Raw genomic sequence first — 18,060 nt, forward strand, 5'->3', positions numbered from 1 at the left:
CATAATGCGCTAATATTTATGCTGAACACTTGCTGCAACAGCGCTTGAGCGGTGTGGTGTGACACGCAGAGCGCCAGGATGGGAGCCATCCTCGTGTACTTGCAGGTAAGCGCCTGAACCAAACTTAAGCCTGGTCTTGAGCTCGCTACTGGCGCACACACACGCGAGGCCGAGCCCTCCCATCAGCGCCGTGCACCGGTGTCGCGCAACACCTGCCGCGTTGCGGCCACCAGCCTCCCTGGTTCCCCATTTCTGCCTGCCCTGCTCATCCATGCCCACACGCTCTCATCCTGTCCTCCCCCCCCCGCCCCCTCCGCCTCCGCCCTCCCCCCGCAGCACCAGGCGCTGCTGCTGTGGCTGGTGCTCGCGGTCGGCTGGGCCTGGTCCGGCCTGAACCGCCGTCGGGAGCGGCTGCGGCGCGTAGCGCTGCGGCGTGCCGCTGCTACTGCCAACAGCAGCGCCAGTACTGCTACTGCCGCCGCCGCTGATGCACGCCAGCCAGAAGCGCAGGCACCAGCACCGCCGCCTCCGCCGCTTCCGCCGCCTGTGCCGCCGCCGCTGCCGCCCGTGAGTGTGGTGATGCCTGTCAAGGGCTGCCGGCCGCACAGCCTAGCCAACTGGGAGAGCCACCTGGGCGCCACGTACGGTGAGTGGCTCGGCGGCGGCGGGGCGGCGGGTGTAGATACCAGCCCAAACTAGAGCAAAACCAATGCAACAGAGCGAGGAGGAGAGCGTGGCCTATGCTTTGATAATGGAGGGGGGGCTGGGGGGGGGGAGCTGGGGGATGTGAGCGGATGATTCGTGCCATGACAACCTCAAACCCGCAGGGGGCAGGCACATTGCGGTCCTTAGCCCCCGCGCTGGCCCCAGTCGCCCGTTCTGCTTCCCCCTCCCACTTCTCTGCTGTAATACATGCCATTTATTTCCTTGGTTCCCTCAGATGGCCCCATCGAATTCGTGTTTGTGGTGGAGTCGCTGGAAGACCCCGCAGTGCCCGTGCTACTGCAGCTGGCGGCGGCGGCACCGGCAGTAGCAGGCGCTGCGCCGGCTGCAGCAGGGGCAGCCGCGCAAGCGGCTGTAGCAGCCCCGCCGGCCGCGCAGCCGCGCTGCCGCCGGCGTGTGCGGATCGTGGTGGCGGGCCTGGCGACCACGTGCAGTCAGAAGGCTCACAAGTGGGTCCGTGTGCCGTCGCGTTGCTGCATCGCATACACTGTCTTTGTGCTTTGTTTTCCTTGTGCTCTATAACACAAACAAGTGGGTCCTGGCCTCTTGGGGGATTTTTGCGGGTGGGGGTTAGGTGCACGTGTGGGTGAGGGGTGATGGGGTAGTCAATGTCACGCGTTCATCGAGCCGCTCCAACCCGTTCCCGCTGTGCCTACACCTCCCTCCCTCCCTCCCTCCCTCCCTCCCTCCCACACACACACACACACACACACACGCAGCCTGTGTGCCGGCATTGAGGCCTGCAGCTTCCTGGCCGGCTGGGCCGACGACGCCGCGGCAGCCGAGCAAGCTGCTGCAGCTACTGCTGCCACTGCCGCTGGTGCTGCTACTGCCGCCACTGCGGCTGGTGCTGCTACTGCCGCCACTGCCGCTCCTGCAGCTACTGCCTCAGTCCAGCAACCGCAGCGGCACACGTCGGCAGTAGCAGCCGACGCGAGGGCGGAGCACGCGGAAGACGGCGGCTGGGTTGTTGTGGAGGGCGGGCGAAACGGCGGCGGCGCCACAACCGCCACCACCGCCACCGCCACCGCTTCCAATGCTGCTGCCGCTACCACAGCTACTGCTGCTGCTCCTGCCACTGGCAGTAGCACCAGCACCAGCACCACTACAGCTGCAGCTGCAGCTGCTGCAGCTGCAGCTGCTACAGCCGCTGGCGGCTACGTGCTGTGCCTGGATGACGACGTGCAGCTGCACCCGGGCAGTGTGCGAGAGCTGGTGGGGGAGATGGAGGCGGACACGGGGCTGTTCATGGCCACGGGTGAGGTGGGGGAGATGGAGGCGGACACGGGCCTGTTCATGGCCACGGGTGAGGTGGGGGAGATGGAGGCGGACACGGGCCTGTTCATGGCCACGGGTGAGGTGGGGGAGATGGAGGCGGACGTGGGGCTGTTCATGGCCACGGGTGAGGTGGGGGAGATGGAGGCGGACGTGGGGCTGTTCATGGCCACGGGTGAGGTGGGGGAGATGGAGGCGGACACGGGCCTGTTCATGGCCACGGGTGAGGTGGGGGAGATGGAGGCGGACACGGGCCTGTTCATGGCCACGGGTGAGGTGGGGGAGATGGAGGCGGACGTGGGGCTGTTCATGGCCACGGGTGAGGTGGGGGAGATGGAGGCGGACGTGGGGCTGTTCATGGCCACGGGTGAGGTGGGGGAGATGGAGGCGGACGTGGGGCTGTTCATGGCCACGGGTGAGGTGGGGGAGATGGAGGCGGACGTGGGGCTGTTCATGGCCACGGGTGAGGTGGGGGAGATGGAGGCGGACACGGGCCTGTTCATGGCCACGGGTGAGGTGGGGGAGATGGAGGCGGACACGGGCCTGTTCATGGCCACGGGTGAGGTGGGGGAGATGGAGGCGGACGTGGGGCTGTTCATGGCCACGGGTGAGGTGGGGGAGATGGAGGCGGACGTGGGGCTGTTCATGGCCACGGGTGAGGTGGGGGAGATGGAGGCGGACACGGGCCTGTTCATGGCCACGGGTGAGGTGGGGGGTGGGGGGTTGTGTGTGTGGGGGGGGGGATGAAATGGGGGGAGGGTTGCAGATACTAGTCCAAACTAAGCCAAAGGCAATGCAATAGAGCGAGGAGGAGAGCGTGGGGGTTTAAGGCGGGGGGAGGGGAGGGGAGGTGGGGTGGGGTGGATGGTGTGGTGGGGCGGGGTGGGGTGGGGTGGGGTGGGGTGGGGTGGGGTGGGGTGGGGTGGGGTGGGGTGGGGTGGGGTGGGGTGGGGTGGGGTGGGGTGGGGTGGGGTGGGGGCAGGGGAGGTGGGGTGGAGGTGGGGAGGGTTGTAGATACCAGCCCAAGCTAAACGGGGGAGAGGGGTGGGTGGGGTGGGGTGGGGGTGGGCGGTGGAAGGAGAGCGGAAATGTGTGCCCGAGCCCCGCAAATAGGTCCCCGTTGTCAAGGAATCGTCGGGGTTGGGAAGGGGGGCTGCAGCGGGCAAGCGGGGTGGGTACCAAGCCTCACCGAACAGGTCACGTGCTGCAACCGGCAGCAGCAGCAGACGGAGCACAAATTGCTCCGTTCTCCACATGAACGGCTACCCCCCACCACCACCCTCTGCCTGTGCTCCGCTCGTATTCGTTTTAGTTTGGGCCTGGTATTTACAACCCCCACCCCCGCCGCCTCCCCACGCGCAGGCTACCCCTTCGACGTGCTGCCCCCCGGCTCCCGCCTGCCCGCCCACCTTGCGGCCGTGTACCACCTGCCCCTGCTCATCGCCTTTAGCGTGCGCCCCGACACCGCCTTCGTGTGGGGCGGCTGCATGGCGCTGAGGCGGAGGGCGCTGGTGCCGGGAGACCCCACAGGGCTGCTGCGGGTGCGGTGCGGGGTGGGGGTGCGGGGTGGGTGGGTGGGTGTGGGTGCGGGGGGGGGTTGCGGGTGGGGAAGGGGGTTGGGGTTGTTGGGATAAGATTAGGATTAGGCTGGAGTTGGACGGAGCAGAGACAAGGGGGAGCGGTGTGGAACGGGAACTGTCGTATGTTATCTGCGAGGCAGGGGGTGCCATTACCGTTATGGGGGTTACGCCACGCGCACAAACAGGGAGGGAGGGACTTGGGAACACAGGGCATGTGGAATGGCGGGCCGGGGAACATGGAGTGCTTTGCCGCTCCTCGTGACTTTCTGACACACCTGGCTTTCTCCTCACCTTACATTTACCTGCTCCACACCTCACACCACACGTGCTCCCACACCTGACATCACACCTGGCCCCCCACACCTGCCCCCCCCCCGCAGTATGGGCTGGTATCTACACCACCACCACCCCCACACACAGACACCTGCTCCCCCCTAATCATGAATGTAACCCCCGCACACACCTGCTCCCCCCCCACACACACACGCACACACAGGCCTGGCGCGACGGCGGCTACAGTGACGACCTCATCGCCGCCTCGCACTGCACCCAGCGCCGCCTACGCATACGAGTGCCGCCCTTCGCCATATTCCCGCAGAGGTGCGTGTGTGTGTCAGAGTGTGCCTGTGTGTGTGTGCCTGTGCGTGTGTGTTTGGGCGGGGGGGTTTGCATGCGGGTGGTCAGGTTGTTTGGGTGCGTGGGTGGTTGGGGGATTGGGTGGTCGGCTGGTCGGGTGGTCGGGCTGTGCCGGTGGTCGGGTGGTCGGTTTGGTGTGCTGCTGCTGTGCCTTGAAATGACACGCCGGCATGATCAGCCCTGACCCCATGATCCCACTAGCCCTGGTCCCTTGGAGAAGCCCTGTTCATTGAGCATCCAAAAACAAAAAGCATCCCGAAACTAAAAACCCCGCCACGCAGGCTGGACCCGCACATGACGTGGCGCCAGTGGCTCAACTACCTGCACCGCCAGCTGTTTGTGCTGGACACGTACGCCGGCGCCCACAACCGCTCCACCAACCACACCCTCATGGCGCTGCACTCGCTGCTGTCGTGGCTGCTGGTGCTGCCCAGCCTGGCGGGTGAGAGGGGAGGAGGGGGAGGAGGAGGGGGAGAGGGGAGAGAGGCGGGTGAAGCAAGAGCCATGAAGCACACGTCATGACAGACACGAGACCACGAGAAGGGCTGGCGGATGGGAAGAGCGGTTGCAGAGGGGTTAGCCTGCCGGCCCTGACTGCCCTACACAATGGGCGTGTGTCTACGGTAAGCGATTACAAATCCCTTGACACTTTGCGCGATGCAACTTGCAGCGCTGGCGACTGCAATGAGTCGGTTGTGGGGTCTGGCGGCGGTGGCGGCCGCCGCCGCCCTGCCGCCCCTGCTGCGCCTGCTGCTGCTAATGCTTGGCGGCGGCGGACCCCTAGCAGAACAGCAGCAGCTGCTACAGCCGCTGCTACAGCCCCTGCAGATCCTGGCGGCGCTGGCGCTGCCGCCGCAGCTGCTACTGCCGCTGCAGAGCTGCCTAGGACAGCTAGAAGAGGCAGTAGCACCGGCGGCGGCGGCGGGGGCTGTAGCAGCTGCAGATGCCGGTGTTGGTGCTGCTACAGCCTCGGGGCTGGCTTCGGGGTCGGTGGCGGCGGCGGCGGCGCGGCTGGGGTCGCTGCTGCTACAGCTGTTCCCGAGCGGCGTGGTGGCTGTAGCACTGGGCTGGGTGCTCGCGCACGCAGCCCTGGTGTTTATGACAGGTGTGTGTGCGTGTGCGTGTGTGTGTGTGTGTGTGTGTGTGTGTGTGTGTGTGTGTGTGTGTTTGTGTGTGGGTGTGTGCGTGTGGGTGTGTGTATATGTGGGTGTGTGCTTCGAACAACGGAACGTGTGTATGCGCTATGGACATGCACGCAACCCGCACATCTTGATCTAGATCTTCGCGGCGTGTCATGTCAGCTCCCGCAGGCTCACCACGTCCCGCAAGCGAACCACCCGGCGTTCCGCTCCACCCCATGCTTACTCCTGGCAAACCCCCACCCCCAACCCCCTCCTGGCAGCCGAGGTCCTGGGCCTTTTCCGCGAGCTCTCACCCCAACAACAGCAACAACCAACGACTCAGCACCCCTCCTCTACCACATCTTCCTCCTCCGCTCCCTCCGCCTCCCCCTCCTCCGCTCCCTCCGCCTCCCCCTCCGCCCCCTCCGGCGACCGCGCCCTGCCGCTGCTGTGCTGGTACCGCTGGGGGCGGCTGTGGCTGGGCCTGCTGGCTGCCAACACCGCACTGCCGCCGCTGATGGCCTGGGCCTACCTGTGGCCGCAGGTGGGTGGTGGGGAGTGGGGGGTGGGGACGGCAGGGCAGGGGCTACTCCGTGCATGGCAGTGGCGGAGACGGCATTGGCGGCATGGCATTGGGTAACACGGCATTGGATGTGGGGAGAGGGAGTTCCTTCTTGCTGCAGTCTGTGCACTTCAAATTCAGTAATCGCCCTCGCCCTGTCCCCGGCGGCATCAGGTGGAGTGGGGCGGGGTGCTGTACCACAAGCGGCGCGGGCGGGTGGTGCCCGTGCGGAGGCGGCTGTACCCCGGAGGGCCCTGGGGCCCACCACTGCCCACCCCCGGCGCCGCCGCCGCCGCCTCCGGCACTGCTTCTGCCTGTGGCACTACCCCCGGCACCGCCGCCGCCTGTGGCACAGCTTCCGGCACCGCCGCACCCGCCGCCGCCGCCGCCGCCGCCGCCGCCGCCGCCGCGGCTGCACCGCCGCCTGCGACGTCGTGAGTAGTTGGGAGTGTTACGCAGGGGTGAAACCCTGGCTGTAGCCGGGAGCAACAGCAGCAGCAGCAGCAGCAGCGACAGCGGTACTAGCACCGGCAGCTGTCAGTTGTGGCTGTAGCAGCGGTGGGCAGCAAGTGTGAATGCGTTCAAATGTGGACGTGGCGGGGCGTGCGGCCGCCGGGGTTGCGCTGTTTGAGCGGTGGGCGTTGGCGTGGGGTGTGGGCGCGTGGACTGTTGGTGAGCGAATGGGCAATGCATGCGTGCGTGTGCGTGCCAGCGCAAGGGAGCGCGAGTGCGTGCGGCAAGAGCTGTGGACGCGCAAAAGCATGCTGAGGGTATAAGTCGGATTGGGCATTATTCACTAGTATTAATCCGGAGCATGGCTGTTTGTGCGTCCAGCACTCGTCTATCAGTACGCGTACTGCGTTTGAGGCCTCGGCATTTGGGCTCGGGGCCTGCTAAGCGCGGTGTAATCTTGGTGTTGCATTATGCTGCGTGGAGTGCGAATTATCAGGACTAGCGTTAGGTTGAGGCCGCGGGCTCCCGGGGCCGAGGCTGGAGCTGGCGGATCTTTGGCGGGCGGGGTAACCCGTAATGGCAGTTAGCCAGGCCAGCCGGCCAAACGTTGGGCCTGCGAGGCCGTGGCATCTCGCTCCGCCATTGCATAAAATCGAATCACAGCCTCGAATGGTTTTAAGCTTGCTAAAGTTGATAGCCGGACTTGCACTTGAAGCAAGTGAGCGTGGCATCGCCAACCAGACGGGCGCTGCGAGACGTCACCTTTGCTGATCTCTACGTGGCATAAGTGAGGGTTTACACGTGTTGCGTACTCCTTATGCAACAAAGAATGCGGGCGTCGCTTCTGATCGCGGCGGGCGTGCTTTCACTCGCGGCGGTTGTCAACGGCCAGCTTGGATGGGCGCCGTTGACGCCGTATGTGCCGGTAAGTACTTCAGCCATGCATGCATTTATGTATGGTTGTTTTGACGTGCGTGCATGGCCGACCGCAACGCCGTTGGGAAGTGGTTGGAGCGATGCATCAAATACTCGCGATACAACTTTTCGCGGCCCACAGGCCGAGTCCTTTGACACGCTGCTGAAGACCAGCAGCTACGATGAGCGCTACCGGCAGACCAACCTGCTGTCGGAGCTGGGCTCGTCGTTTGACGGCATCAAGTGAGTGTTGGCTGGTGATGGGCACCCCTTGTATGTATGTCAGGGTGGCGCCTGGCCTTGGCGCGACGCCCGCGAAAACCAGCACTGCCTGTGCCGCTCCTTGCATGGAGCTTTGCTGGCGGAACAGACTAGCGGCACCTAACGACACCCGCGTCCCGCGGCGGCATGCACGTGGCATGTCAGGCTCACACGCCCCGCCGCTACCCAACATGCTACCCACGCACCCCGCTTCCTAGCTTTCCCAACACCCTTCTTCTTCATATACACACACACACACACACACACACACACACACATATATCACACATACACAGGTTCCTGGTCACCCAGGGTGCCAGTCTCATCCCTTCGCTCGCCTCGTTCGCCTCGGCGCTGCCCGCCAATCTGACCGTCGAGCCAGGACTGTCCAAACTGGCGCTGGCAACGCAGGTCCGTGTGTGCGGCGGGGGGGGAAGGCGAGGGTTGTAGATTCCAGCCCAAACTAAACCAAACCAGTGCAATAGAGGGTGTATTGTCCACATGCGCCCAAGCCGAGCGGGCGGGTGGTGGAGGAAAGAGGTGTGGGCGGGATGGGGCGGGCCGGCGGGGGCACGCGGGATGACATCCATTGTGCGTGGGCGGGGCGGCCGGCGACGCACTCGGATTGCTCATGTACGTTGCTGTGGTGAATAATGCAGAATCGGCCAGAACCCGGCCCCACAACAACCACCTCGTATTTCCCCATCCCCAAGAATACATCCCATCCCATCCCACTCGTGCATCCCACTCCCATCCCAACACCCAATCTTCCTCACTCATTCCCAACCCCAGGCCTACCTGGCGCTGTACGGCGGAGTGGCCGACGTGCAGTACCCCGTGTTCTCAGACTCGTGAGTAGAACTGTTTATAGGTTCTGGTTAAGGTCGTGAGTAGAGTTAGTTGGTTATGGGTAAAAAAACTCATGCGGGCGGATTCAATATCATTGTAAGGTGATTGCGCATGACAAAATGGATCTCAGGCGTTGATTGCACCCAACGCACCGCCTGGGCACCTGTGTGATGTGCCCACCAAGCGACGTGCCACAACCGCCAACCGCCGCCAACTGTCCCAACTGTCCCGTGCAGTGCGCCCATCAACACCTTTAAGCATGCCGCTGCCAACCTGGTCATTGTCAACGGCGTGCCGCTGGTGCGTCGGTTTGTCAGTTTTGGTGTTGTCGGTTGGTCCAGTGGGTTATCCCTGTGCACTCGATAGGCGGGCAGGACACTGCACTACCTCCGCTCCGCTTCGCCCTTTGCACCTTTGTTGTGTGCATGCACCTCTTGTGCTGCAAACCATTCCCGCGTCACATTCCCGCACGTACCATGTCCCACGCCACATTCCCGCACGTACCATGTCCCACGCCACATTCCCGCCCGCTCCTGTACGGCACACAGGGCAACGGCGTGTCGCTCTACTCCACCGCCATCTTCTCGCTGGTCAACGGTCCGCTGCTGCTGAACCTGCCGCCGTACAGCGGTGGGTTGGCGTGCCGTACGGCAGTAGTACGGGATGAGAGGGTGTGGCGTGTGGGTGTGGCGTGGCGTGGCGTGTGGAGAGGAGGGTTGGAGGGGAGGAGAAGGGAAGATGGGCGCCGCTTGCAGTACTTGCCGGCGTATGCACGTGACATAAGCTTTCGTGTCAGCGTTCTGTGCTTTCCTTTCTGTGGATTCACGTTTTGGCCTAACTTTGCGTGTGTGCATGCTTGCGTGTGCAGGCGGGTACTGGCTCATCCCTTTCTATGATGGTGAGTGCTCACAACCAGATTGCCAGAATAGACAAAAGCCGGCCCAATCTGCAACTCGCACTGTCAGACGACTGCCACCGCCACCTACCCTCCTCCTATGTTGCCCACCATCCCCCTTCTCTCCCTCTGCCTTTCCGCCCCTTCCCCCCGACTGCAACTTCGCCTCCTCTTGTAACATCCCCCACCCACCCCGCCCCCCGCCTCGCACAGCCTACGGCGAGGTGTTCAATGTGCTGGGCAGCCGCCAGGGCGACAACGGCGGCGGCTCCTTCCTACTTGTGCCGCACGACTGGCAGGCGCCCGAGGGACTGGACATCCCCCAGGTGCGGGCTGCGGGTTAAAAGAGGGTTGTGTGTGTATGTGTGTGTGTGTGTTAAGTGCTGCGCTGTGTATTCGGTGTTGTGCTTGGGAGTCAGGGTGTGTAATGCTCAATGCTCAGTGCTAGGAGTCAGGGTGTGCTATGCTCTAGTGCGAAAAACGGCTACAGCTGGCCCACCCCATCCCGCTTGCGACTGCACCTGTGGCCGCACCTGCCGCCATCTGCCCTTTTCCATCACCTCCCTCTCCTCCCTCCCTCTCTCCTCCCTCCCTCCCCCCGACCACACCCGCACCGCCCCACAGGAGTTCAAGCTGATCCGCTCGCCCACCCAGGAGGGCATCATCCTGGGCCGCACCTCCTTCAACGGCACCGGCGCCGCCAACTGGACACTCACCTGGAACTTCACCCGGTGAGCGCCTGTGCGAGCGGGCGTGCGTGTGTTAGTGCGTGCCTGCGTGCGTGTGTGTGTGTGTGCGTGCGTGCCTGCGTGCCTGCGTGCCTGCGTGCGTGCGTGCGTGCGTGCGTGTGTGTGGGAGAGCACATGGAAATGCCATACCCCCGCACACACACACACACACACACACACAATACGCACACACACACGCGCGCGTACACACGAAACACACACGCAGGTGGGGCCCCAACCCCCGCGGCGACGACGTGCCCGACGTGGTGTTCCCCAAGGGCGCCGGACTGGCCTACCCCGGCACCGCCGCGGCCACACTGCAGGCCATCAACACAGCCGACCCCTGGGCCTTCTGGAAGGTGGGGCGGGAGCGAGGGGGGGCCTTCTGGAAGGTGGGACGGGAACGGGGGGGCCTTCTGGAAGGTGGGTCGGTAGCGGGGGAGGGGGCCTTCTGGAAGGTGGGTCGGGAGCGGGGGGGCGTGGCGTGGCGTGGCGTTAGCGCTGGGCGGGCACGTGTTTGTTTCCGGTGCAGGGCGGCATCCATGGAATGGGATTATGGGATTCAACTCTACTAGGACATTACCTGCCGCCTTTTGTCGATATAATGTGCGCGTGCGTGTGAACGTGTATGTGTGTGTGTGCAGGTGGCGGGTGAGGTGTTCCGTCGCAACGGCCAGTCCTCCATCCCCACCCCCCTGGTCAAGGTGAGAGCGCGCGAGGCCCTGCCACCCGGTCACCCCCGGGTGTGCTTGGTTGCCTGCCTGATGTCGCGTTCTTTGTTACTGTTTCCCTGACCCGCCTGTCGCAATCACACACACACACATACACACACACATACACACACACATACACACAAATACTCACACACACGAAGCACACACACACACACAGACACACACACACACCAAACACACACCTTCCTGGGTCTTACAAATTGCTTGCACCTCGAATCTTCGGGCTGCAGGAGCTGGGCAAGATCGGCATCTACAGGGACTTTGGGTTCGTGTCGTACGGCCTGGACGTCAACACCACGGATGCCCTGGCGGTGCGTGTGTGGCGTTGAGGCTGGGCGGTTGAGGCTGCAGGCTGCTGGGCGGTCCACGACGGGTCCATCCAGGCTGCGAGCTCCGTGCTTGGTTCCCGCAATGCTCTTAGTGCGGGCCTTCTAAAAAACATGTTGTGTGATGTGTGATGTAGGGCACATGTACTGCTCGCAGCCTTAGCACCGATCCACGCGCGCACGCCTTGCTTACCCCGGCACCCATCCATCTAACCATCCTTCGCTCTCCACTCACCCTTCTTTCGCCCACCCACCCTTACACCCATGCACCCTGACACCAAACCCGAACAGATCGCGCCCATTCTGGCCACGCGTATCGCTGTGGCCAAGTACACCTTCCTGGGCACCCCCGCCACCAACTACTGGAAGTTGCCGGTGTACAACGGCGCCTGGGGCAACGACTACGTACTGGCAGCCGCCATCATCAAGGTACGGCGAATTCACGGCAGGAGTTTGTACGGCAGGCATGTGTGCGGCGGGCGTGTGTACAGCAGCCGTGCCGTAGGAGTTAATAGGGTGCAACAGCGGCACCCACATCCCCTGCCAAGCCCTCGGCACCCCATGCCGCCAGCCCGCCGCCTCCCCTCTCGCTCGCTCCTAGCCCCACAATCAACCAACTACCCCACCACGCCTCCTAACCAACCAACCAACAGGGCTTCTGGATCTCCAACCGCCTGGACGACGCCGCCTACTACTACAACTACCTGGACTCCAACGGCCAACCGCTTGTTGGAAACAACACCTACGAGCTGCTGCTGCCCAAGGCGCCTCCCGCCACCTCCGGCGCCTTCTGGTCGGTTCAGGCCCTGGACATCGACCGCTGGACGCTGCTGTACGGCCCCTACCCACTCAACACGGTGAGGACGAGCGCCGGGCCTCTTAAAAAAAGAGGTGTAAGTGTAGGTGTGGGGGTGCAGAGGAACTAGCCAAACCCCTTCATTTACACACACGCACACACACGCGCGCACGCACACCTTTGTGCACACTTGAGCATACAGGGACACAGTGTCGCACCTTGTATGCTATATGCCACACACATAGCGCACACATGTAAACAGTGTCGCACCTTGCCTAACACACACATACACACACATCCCTCCGGCGTCGTCTGGGCGGGCTTTCGATTCGTTTTTTTAACACACACATCCTTACGCACACACCCCACACAGGCCCTGTCCAGCCCTGTGGCGGGTCTGTACGTGCGCCCCGACGGCTCCATCCCCATCCGGGTGCAGGTGGCCAGTCCGCCCGCCAACACCACCGCCGCCAGCCGTGGCTGGAACTGGTGAGTGGCGGCGTGAGCGAGCAGCCAGCATGCTGAGGAGCACGCGTGTGTGTGTGCGTGTGTGTGTGTGTGTGTGTGTGTGTGTGTGTGTGTGTGTGTGTGTGTTCGAAGGAAACACGCGCGCAGCGTGTGTGCGCACGCGCCGCACCACCTCGAGGTACAGCCGCTTGCGGATGTCAACATGATTTTGTTCCCAGCATACGATTGTACCGCACGTACGCGAACATCCCACTCACCACCACCACACGCAGCCACACACACACGGGTATGTAAGTCGCACGTGCCCCTCTCCCACGTGCCCCCCTCGACGTGCCAGGGTCCCCGGCTACCCCGGCCACTTCCACCTCATCCTGCGCATCTACGCGGGCGATGCCTCGGTGCTCTCCGACACCTACGTCCCGCCGCCCATCGTCAAGCTCGCCGCCGGCAGCAGCGGCAACAGCACCACCGGCGGCAGCAGCCCCGCGCCGAGCCCTGCTGCCGGCCCCAGCGCCGGCGGCGCCAGCCCCAGCCCTGCCTACGGCGGCCGTCGCGCCATCTAAAGTCGCTGCCTACGCCGGCTAGCTTGTGCCCATGTGGATGCCACGTGTGTGTCCTGCCCCGTTGGGGACGGTGGGCCCGTCGGCAGTCTCCGCGTGCCCACGTGTGCAGAAGTGCGGTCTGGTGCTGCTGTCGTTAGCGCTTCCATTCGCGTAACGGGTCGGACCGGCTGTAGAATGTGGTGTGCGGTGGGGTGCTCCGTGATCCGCATGATGCATGCATGCATGCGTGCGTGAGCTTGCTTGTAAGAGTAGGTGTATGATATAAAGAGGTAGCTTGTGTACATACGGTATGCGCTTGCCCCCTTGTGTATATATGGTGCGCGCTTTCATCTTTGTATACATACGGTATGCGGTGACGCCGCTGGGAGAAGCGCCAAGGCTCTGCCGGAACGCCGTTCTTCCCCCGCCCTTGCAAGTCTGGCACTCTGGCATCCAGATTGATGGGCGTGCTTATATGCGCTGGAGGTTGTTTATATGCATGTAAAGCTTACGGGAGATGAAGCATCTGTGCAGGTCCATCATCGCAAGCATTGCGCCAGAACCCCCGATGGCGAAGTAAGGATGTACGCGCGCTGGCTGCTGCTCGCGTGCCGCCGGTTGGCCGGCGTCACACCGCCGTGCGTGTGTCAGGCTGTCAGCTCGCACCCACCCGTGTGCCCGTGAGCTGGCCGGGCCAGGTCACTTGCCGGTCGGCCGGTCGGGGTATGTAACTGTGCAACGCTTTTCTGGTCTCTTATCCTGAACGCAAAGCCTCACGACTCCTCAGTCTGACGTAGGCATGTCAAGCAAGCGGCCTTTCCGGCATGGGCGGCCATGCTAGGCCGGTAGGCCTGTAGACACGCAGTGCACTCTCCTACCTTCGGCCTTCTTCCATCAACGGGCGAAATGGTAGCTCTACGCCACACAAGGAGATAACCCTGCTGACACACGCCGTGGGGTATCGAAGTGTGCCTGTTGCCGACCGCCCTACCACACCATCCTCCATCTGCCCCCTTCGCACCTCAGCCCGTCCGTTGCCGAAAGCTCCTTGCCGGAAGTGCACACCGCGCACAACAAAGAGGCTCCGGAATCTGGCATTGCCATGTCTGCCAACTGGGGATGGGTGGGTGGGAATGCGGCTACGGTGTCCGCTGCTCCTCACTCTCGCGCTGTGTGGGCTGGTGGAGACCTGCTGGGTCTCTGTCAATTCTCTGTACTTGCACCAGACCTGAAGACACGGATTATACACGGGCGAGATTTGCAGATTGCGCTACTCATCACTACAGCTTCAATACCGGATCGGATGGGCAGCGCGTGTTTCTGCCCGCCCGCCTGATCCACGCGGCGCGCGCGTGCGGCTCCCCCGTTCATTCCCCAAACACGTACTGCACAGTGCCGCACGACCACCTCTCACTCATCAATGTAGCTGCAGCCCTCGCAATGGATGAAATGCTCTTTGCCACATCGCATCTGTGCAAACCCAAACACCTTGTGGTAAGCCAGCTCTTACCGTCTGACGTTCTCCATGCACACACGCATGCACGTGAGATGATCTCAACCCGGCAGTCCTCGGTTGCCCCGCCCCGCCCCGCCCCACACCACACCACACCACACCACACCACACCACACCACACCACACCACACCACACCACACCACACCACACCACGCCGCCCCACCGCAGTGCCCGGGCGCAGTGCACAAGGCTGTCGCGAGCCGCAGGACCTATCGTAAGCCCAGCCAGGAAACTGCAGGAACGGACGCAAGGAGCGCGTCCGTCTGCACTGAGGCGAAGAACCGCACACACACACGTACCAGCCCGCGGCACCCAAATTCACCTTTTGCATCATCGGACACCATAACCAGACGACCCCAAATCTTTGGTGACGACCCAAACCCCGCGTCCTGTCGCTCCGTGCCACACTACCCAGTGCAGTCGGCCCTCCTCTGCTGCGTCCTCAGCTGCCTCGCTTTCTGACCCACACAGGCACCACGCCGACACACACACACACACACACACACACACACACACACACACACACACACACACACACACACACACACACACACACACACACACGCACACACGGGTCTCACCGGGTTGGCGCCACGCAGACGCTGCGTCCCATGCCCACCGAAACACAGGATTTAGGAAGGATTGAAATGGAAAGTACGGTAACAGGTAAAAGGGGGTGATGTGGTTTGCCACTTTGCCAGTCTCTTCATTATAGACAACCCTGGATTGTCAACAAAGAGGCCCAAACGGAGCTGCCTCTGCAGGAACCCACTCAAAGCGCGTGAGACCCAGACAAGAAATAAGAATGCATGATTTATTTGTAGCCATGTTAGGCCGGCCCACCTGGGCTTTCAACGTTGAATCATACTACCTACCAAGTGTTTTGTAGCGGCTTCCAAGTCCAAGCATATGCTAAGGATTACCGCAACTGCCACCTGACTCACTTCCCCACACACGTCTCAAGCCTGCCATCCAAAGCGCACACACGAGAGCCTTGTATGCCCCCATCAAAGCGATTGTGCCGCAGCCGGGTCCTTGCAACGTTCATGGGGGCGCGCACATACATACGAATCACTCCAGCCCATGGCGCCAAAACAAACTGTGGGGTACGTCTTTAGGGTTGGCACCTTACTTCATCTTCCACTATCAGCTTGTAGCCTTTTATTTGATTGCTGGCAGGTCCAGCCTCGCTGTTGCATGTCCAAAATCGAACGTGCCAGGATTGCCCTACTTTACCGTGTACAGCGCTGCCTAACAGCCGTGCGCCTCCAAAGACTTCCTCTTCAGTCAAGCTTCAAGAATGCGCATTGGGTTCTTCATGGGTCCGGTTTTCATGCAAGCCTGCGAAGCCAGCCTCAAGGATGCATAATAACACCACAAATGCAAATGTACAGACGTGGCATGCAGCGTGGCAAGCGTTGGCATAAAGGGCCTCACGCACCGCATATCTGTTATCACGGGCATGGGCAATGCTGTGTCCCAGCAATAATAATTGCATGAAATGCAATGATGCGCCACTGCAAACAAACGAAACACTATCGTCTCATATTCGCTGCTTTCCAAAGGGCGCTCATATTTATTCAGCCAAACCGCCTTCCGGTACATTGACTGACTTCCCCACATGCGCGCGAAACGGCGAGTTAACCCGTACCGAACCAAGCAGATCGCATCGTGCTAGTGTGGGAATCTCATGCATGCATTGATGTTGAGTAATGAACAAGCAAGCCTGGTACTTGCCAGCTTCAGATGAAGCCTCTCCTGCTTGCCCCCACTCCAATCAGGTTTAGGCCCCTGGCAAACCCACCAAACCAGTCTCTAATTACAATGAGAGTGCCTCCATTTATAACAGCAAACGCCGATTCCTGGATTGCACCGAGCGTTTCATAGCGTCGCTAGCTCGGTGGCCAAGGCTGCCGGCTGTGCGTTGTGCGAGCATCCAGGTCACACCCGCGCAACCGTCGTCGGCGATAATGCGTGTCCCACCAAAGCCGCGCGTGCATCCTAATTGACTGCCGCTGTCCGCGCATAAATGCAGAGAAAGAGCTCCGCCACAGCGCGCTCCGAGTCCGACGGTCCACATGGAACCGGGAATCTATCTCGCGGTGCGCATGACATCGCCCTCACCCGCACCACGCACGCAGCTGCAGTCGTGCCTGCCCCCGCCGCCCATGCGACCTGAGGCCATTTGCACCCGCGCCGGCTCAAGCCCTTTCAGGCAATATGCATGTGCTTGTGCACAAGAGGCCCAATCAAGCAAGCCAACCGACCAAAGACAGGACTGCCTAAGCAAAAATGCAGAGATGCTGCTGGCCGTGGCTTTGATTCCTTCGGCACTCCAATCACCAAGCCAGCAGCATGCTTCAGGCGTGCAGTAACTTTGTTCACGTCCAATCTGGCGCACGACTGATCACGAGTGTCAGCCATTCCCTGTGTGGCATTGCGGTCACGGGGCCAGCACACCCCACCCCCAGCAGCCACCCCCGCTGCGTCGCTGCATGCAGCCCTCCCAGGGTACCGAGCCATTGCCCACCTCCACAGCAGCTGGTTTCTTGTTCCTGATGCATGTATACTGCTGTGAAGCCGGCGATGACGTTGGCAAAACCCCTCTGGGAGCCTTGCTCCGTACACGACAAACGCGAGAGGTCGCAGCAGCTGCCGAGCTGGCAGGTCGTGCCGCGGTCTCCGCCTCGAGGCGCCGTCTTCTATGGGCAGACAGCTCTTGGTTTCATCAGCGGAGGCGCCCAAATCGCACCGAGCCTGGAAACCCTACACGAAGCGGAAACGAATGGCCGCATGAATTTGCGACAGCCCCGCGGGCGTCACGAATCGGGCGCTCTAACCCGGGGCGTTGTAGATGACCTCATGATATCTTCTCACCTGGACAGGCCGCGCACTAAGAGCGGCGCCTGAGGAGCGCGCGCAGGAGCCAGCCCGTTTGAGACATTGTGCCTGCCTCGCGGGCGCAAAGGAGGAGTCCGCATGGCTAAAAGCCACAGCCTGGCCAGACCCTGGATTCAGTCCAAGTGGACTGAAAACGAACCCGTCGCGATGTGCACGCTAATGCCCAGGGATTCGAACCCTTACAGGCTGTTTCCACTCGGCCCCACTTAGTCGCGACTTTGAAATTCTTGCGCGGAAAGCTGACCGTGTTCGATGCAAACAATATTATAATTGTGTCTCTAGCGATAGAAATAATCAGGGCGTGAATGCAATGAAGAAATCGAGGGGTTGCATAGGGCGAGTGGAAATGCCGACCGCCCACTTGCGTCCCACTAGCGCTCGGCTTTGACCCCTGGCCCGGGCCAGCCCTCTACCGCGCTTTTTCCCACTTACGTTTTGGCGCGCAACACAAACTTGCTCAAACCAACTTCAGGCCTTATACGTAGCTGTTGGACAGTTCTTTTCTTTCGCTCGCGGTCATCGCTGGGGCCAGAAGCTCAAAGGTCAACGCGTCTCGCACTTCCGCCTGCTGTCAGCCTCATGGCTGAACACCTCAACATGACACAGACAGCCGGGGTGTTCGGGCAGCCCTCGCAGCAGCCGCTTGCGCGGGCACCCGGCATGCCGACCGAAAGGCTCGGTAGTTTTGCAGCAGCAAAGGCGCCAGGCATAGCAAAAGTAACGTTCAATCGTTCATTTGTATTGGTTGCAATTGAAATTATAACTACTGGCGTGCGTTTGG

The 18,060-nt window shown here is 62.1% G+C and overlaps 3 protein-coding genes across 3 annotated transcripts; 2 read left to right on the plus strand and 1 right to left on the minus strand.

Annotated features, from left to right (window-relative positions):
- Positions 1 to 26: 26 nt before the first annotated feature.
- On the plus strand, positions 27 to 6,994 carry CHLRE_09g409250v5 (uncharacterized protein). Its single transcript, XM_043066235.1, has 10 exons — positions 27 to 105; positions 337 to 646; positions 941 to 1,172; positions 1,443 to 2,701; positions 3,361 to 3,539; positions 4,075 to 4,178; positions 4,496 to 4,656; positions 4,885 to 5,319; positions 5,617 to 5,879; positions 6,072 to 6,994. The coding sequence occupies exons 1-10, from the start codon at positions 79 to 81 to the stop codon at positions 6,333 to 6,335; spliced, it is 3,234 nt and encodes a 1,077-aa protein (XP_042921531.1). The 5' UTR covers positions 27 to 78; the 3' UTR covers positions 6,336 to 6,994.
- A 48-nt stretch (positions 6,995 to 7,042) lies between these two features.
- Positions 7,043 to 13,607, plus strand: CHLRE_09g409300v5 (uncharacterized protein). The gene is made up of 16 exons (XM_043066236.1): positions 7,043 to 7,275; positions 7,408 to 7,508; positions 7,823 to 7,937; positions 8,319 to 8,377; positions 8,612 to 8,675; positions 8,924 to 9,005; positions 9,244 to 9,273; positions 9,484 to 9,596; positions 9,895 to 10,001; positions 10,225 to 10,357; positions 10,643 to 10,702; positions 10,963 to 11,043; positions 11,350 to 11,487; positions 11,712 to 11,915; positions 12,228 to 12,343; positions 12,660 to 13,607. The coding sequence occupies exons 1-16, from the start codon at positions 7,180 to 7,182 to the stop codon at positions 12,883 to 12,885; spliced, it is 1,725 nt and encodes a 574-aa protein (XP_042921532.1). The 5' UTR covers positions 7,043 to 7,179; the 3' UTR covers positions 12,886 to 13,607.
- A 525-nt stretch (positions 13,608 to 14,132) lies between these two features.
- CHLRE_09g409325v5 (uncharacterized protein) lies at positions 14,133 to 18,002 on the minus strand. Its single transcript, XM_043066237.1, has 2 exons — positions 17,256 to 18,002; positions 14,133 to 17,144 (listed from the first exon to the last, which is right to left on the minus strand). The coding sequence occupies exon 2, from the start codon at positions 16,940 to 16,942 to the stop codon at positions 16,760 to 16,762; it is 183 nt and encodes a 60-aa protein (XP_042921533.1). The 5' UTR covers positions 16,943 to 17,144; positions 17,256 to 18,002; the 3' UTR covers positions 14,133 to 16,759.
- Positions 18,003 to 18,060: the final 58 nt, after the last annotated feature.

Source organism: Chlamydomonas reinhardtii, chromosome 9, assembly GCF_000002595.2.
Source record: "Chlamydomonas reinhardtii strain CC-503 cw92 mt+ chromosome 9, whole genome shotgun sequence".
In the NCBI taxonomy this organism is placed as follows: Eukaryota; Viridiplantae; Chlorophyta; class Chlorophyceae; order Chlamydomonadales; family Chlamydomonadaceae; genus Chlamydomonas; species Chlamydomonas reinhardtii.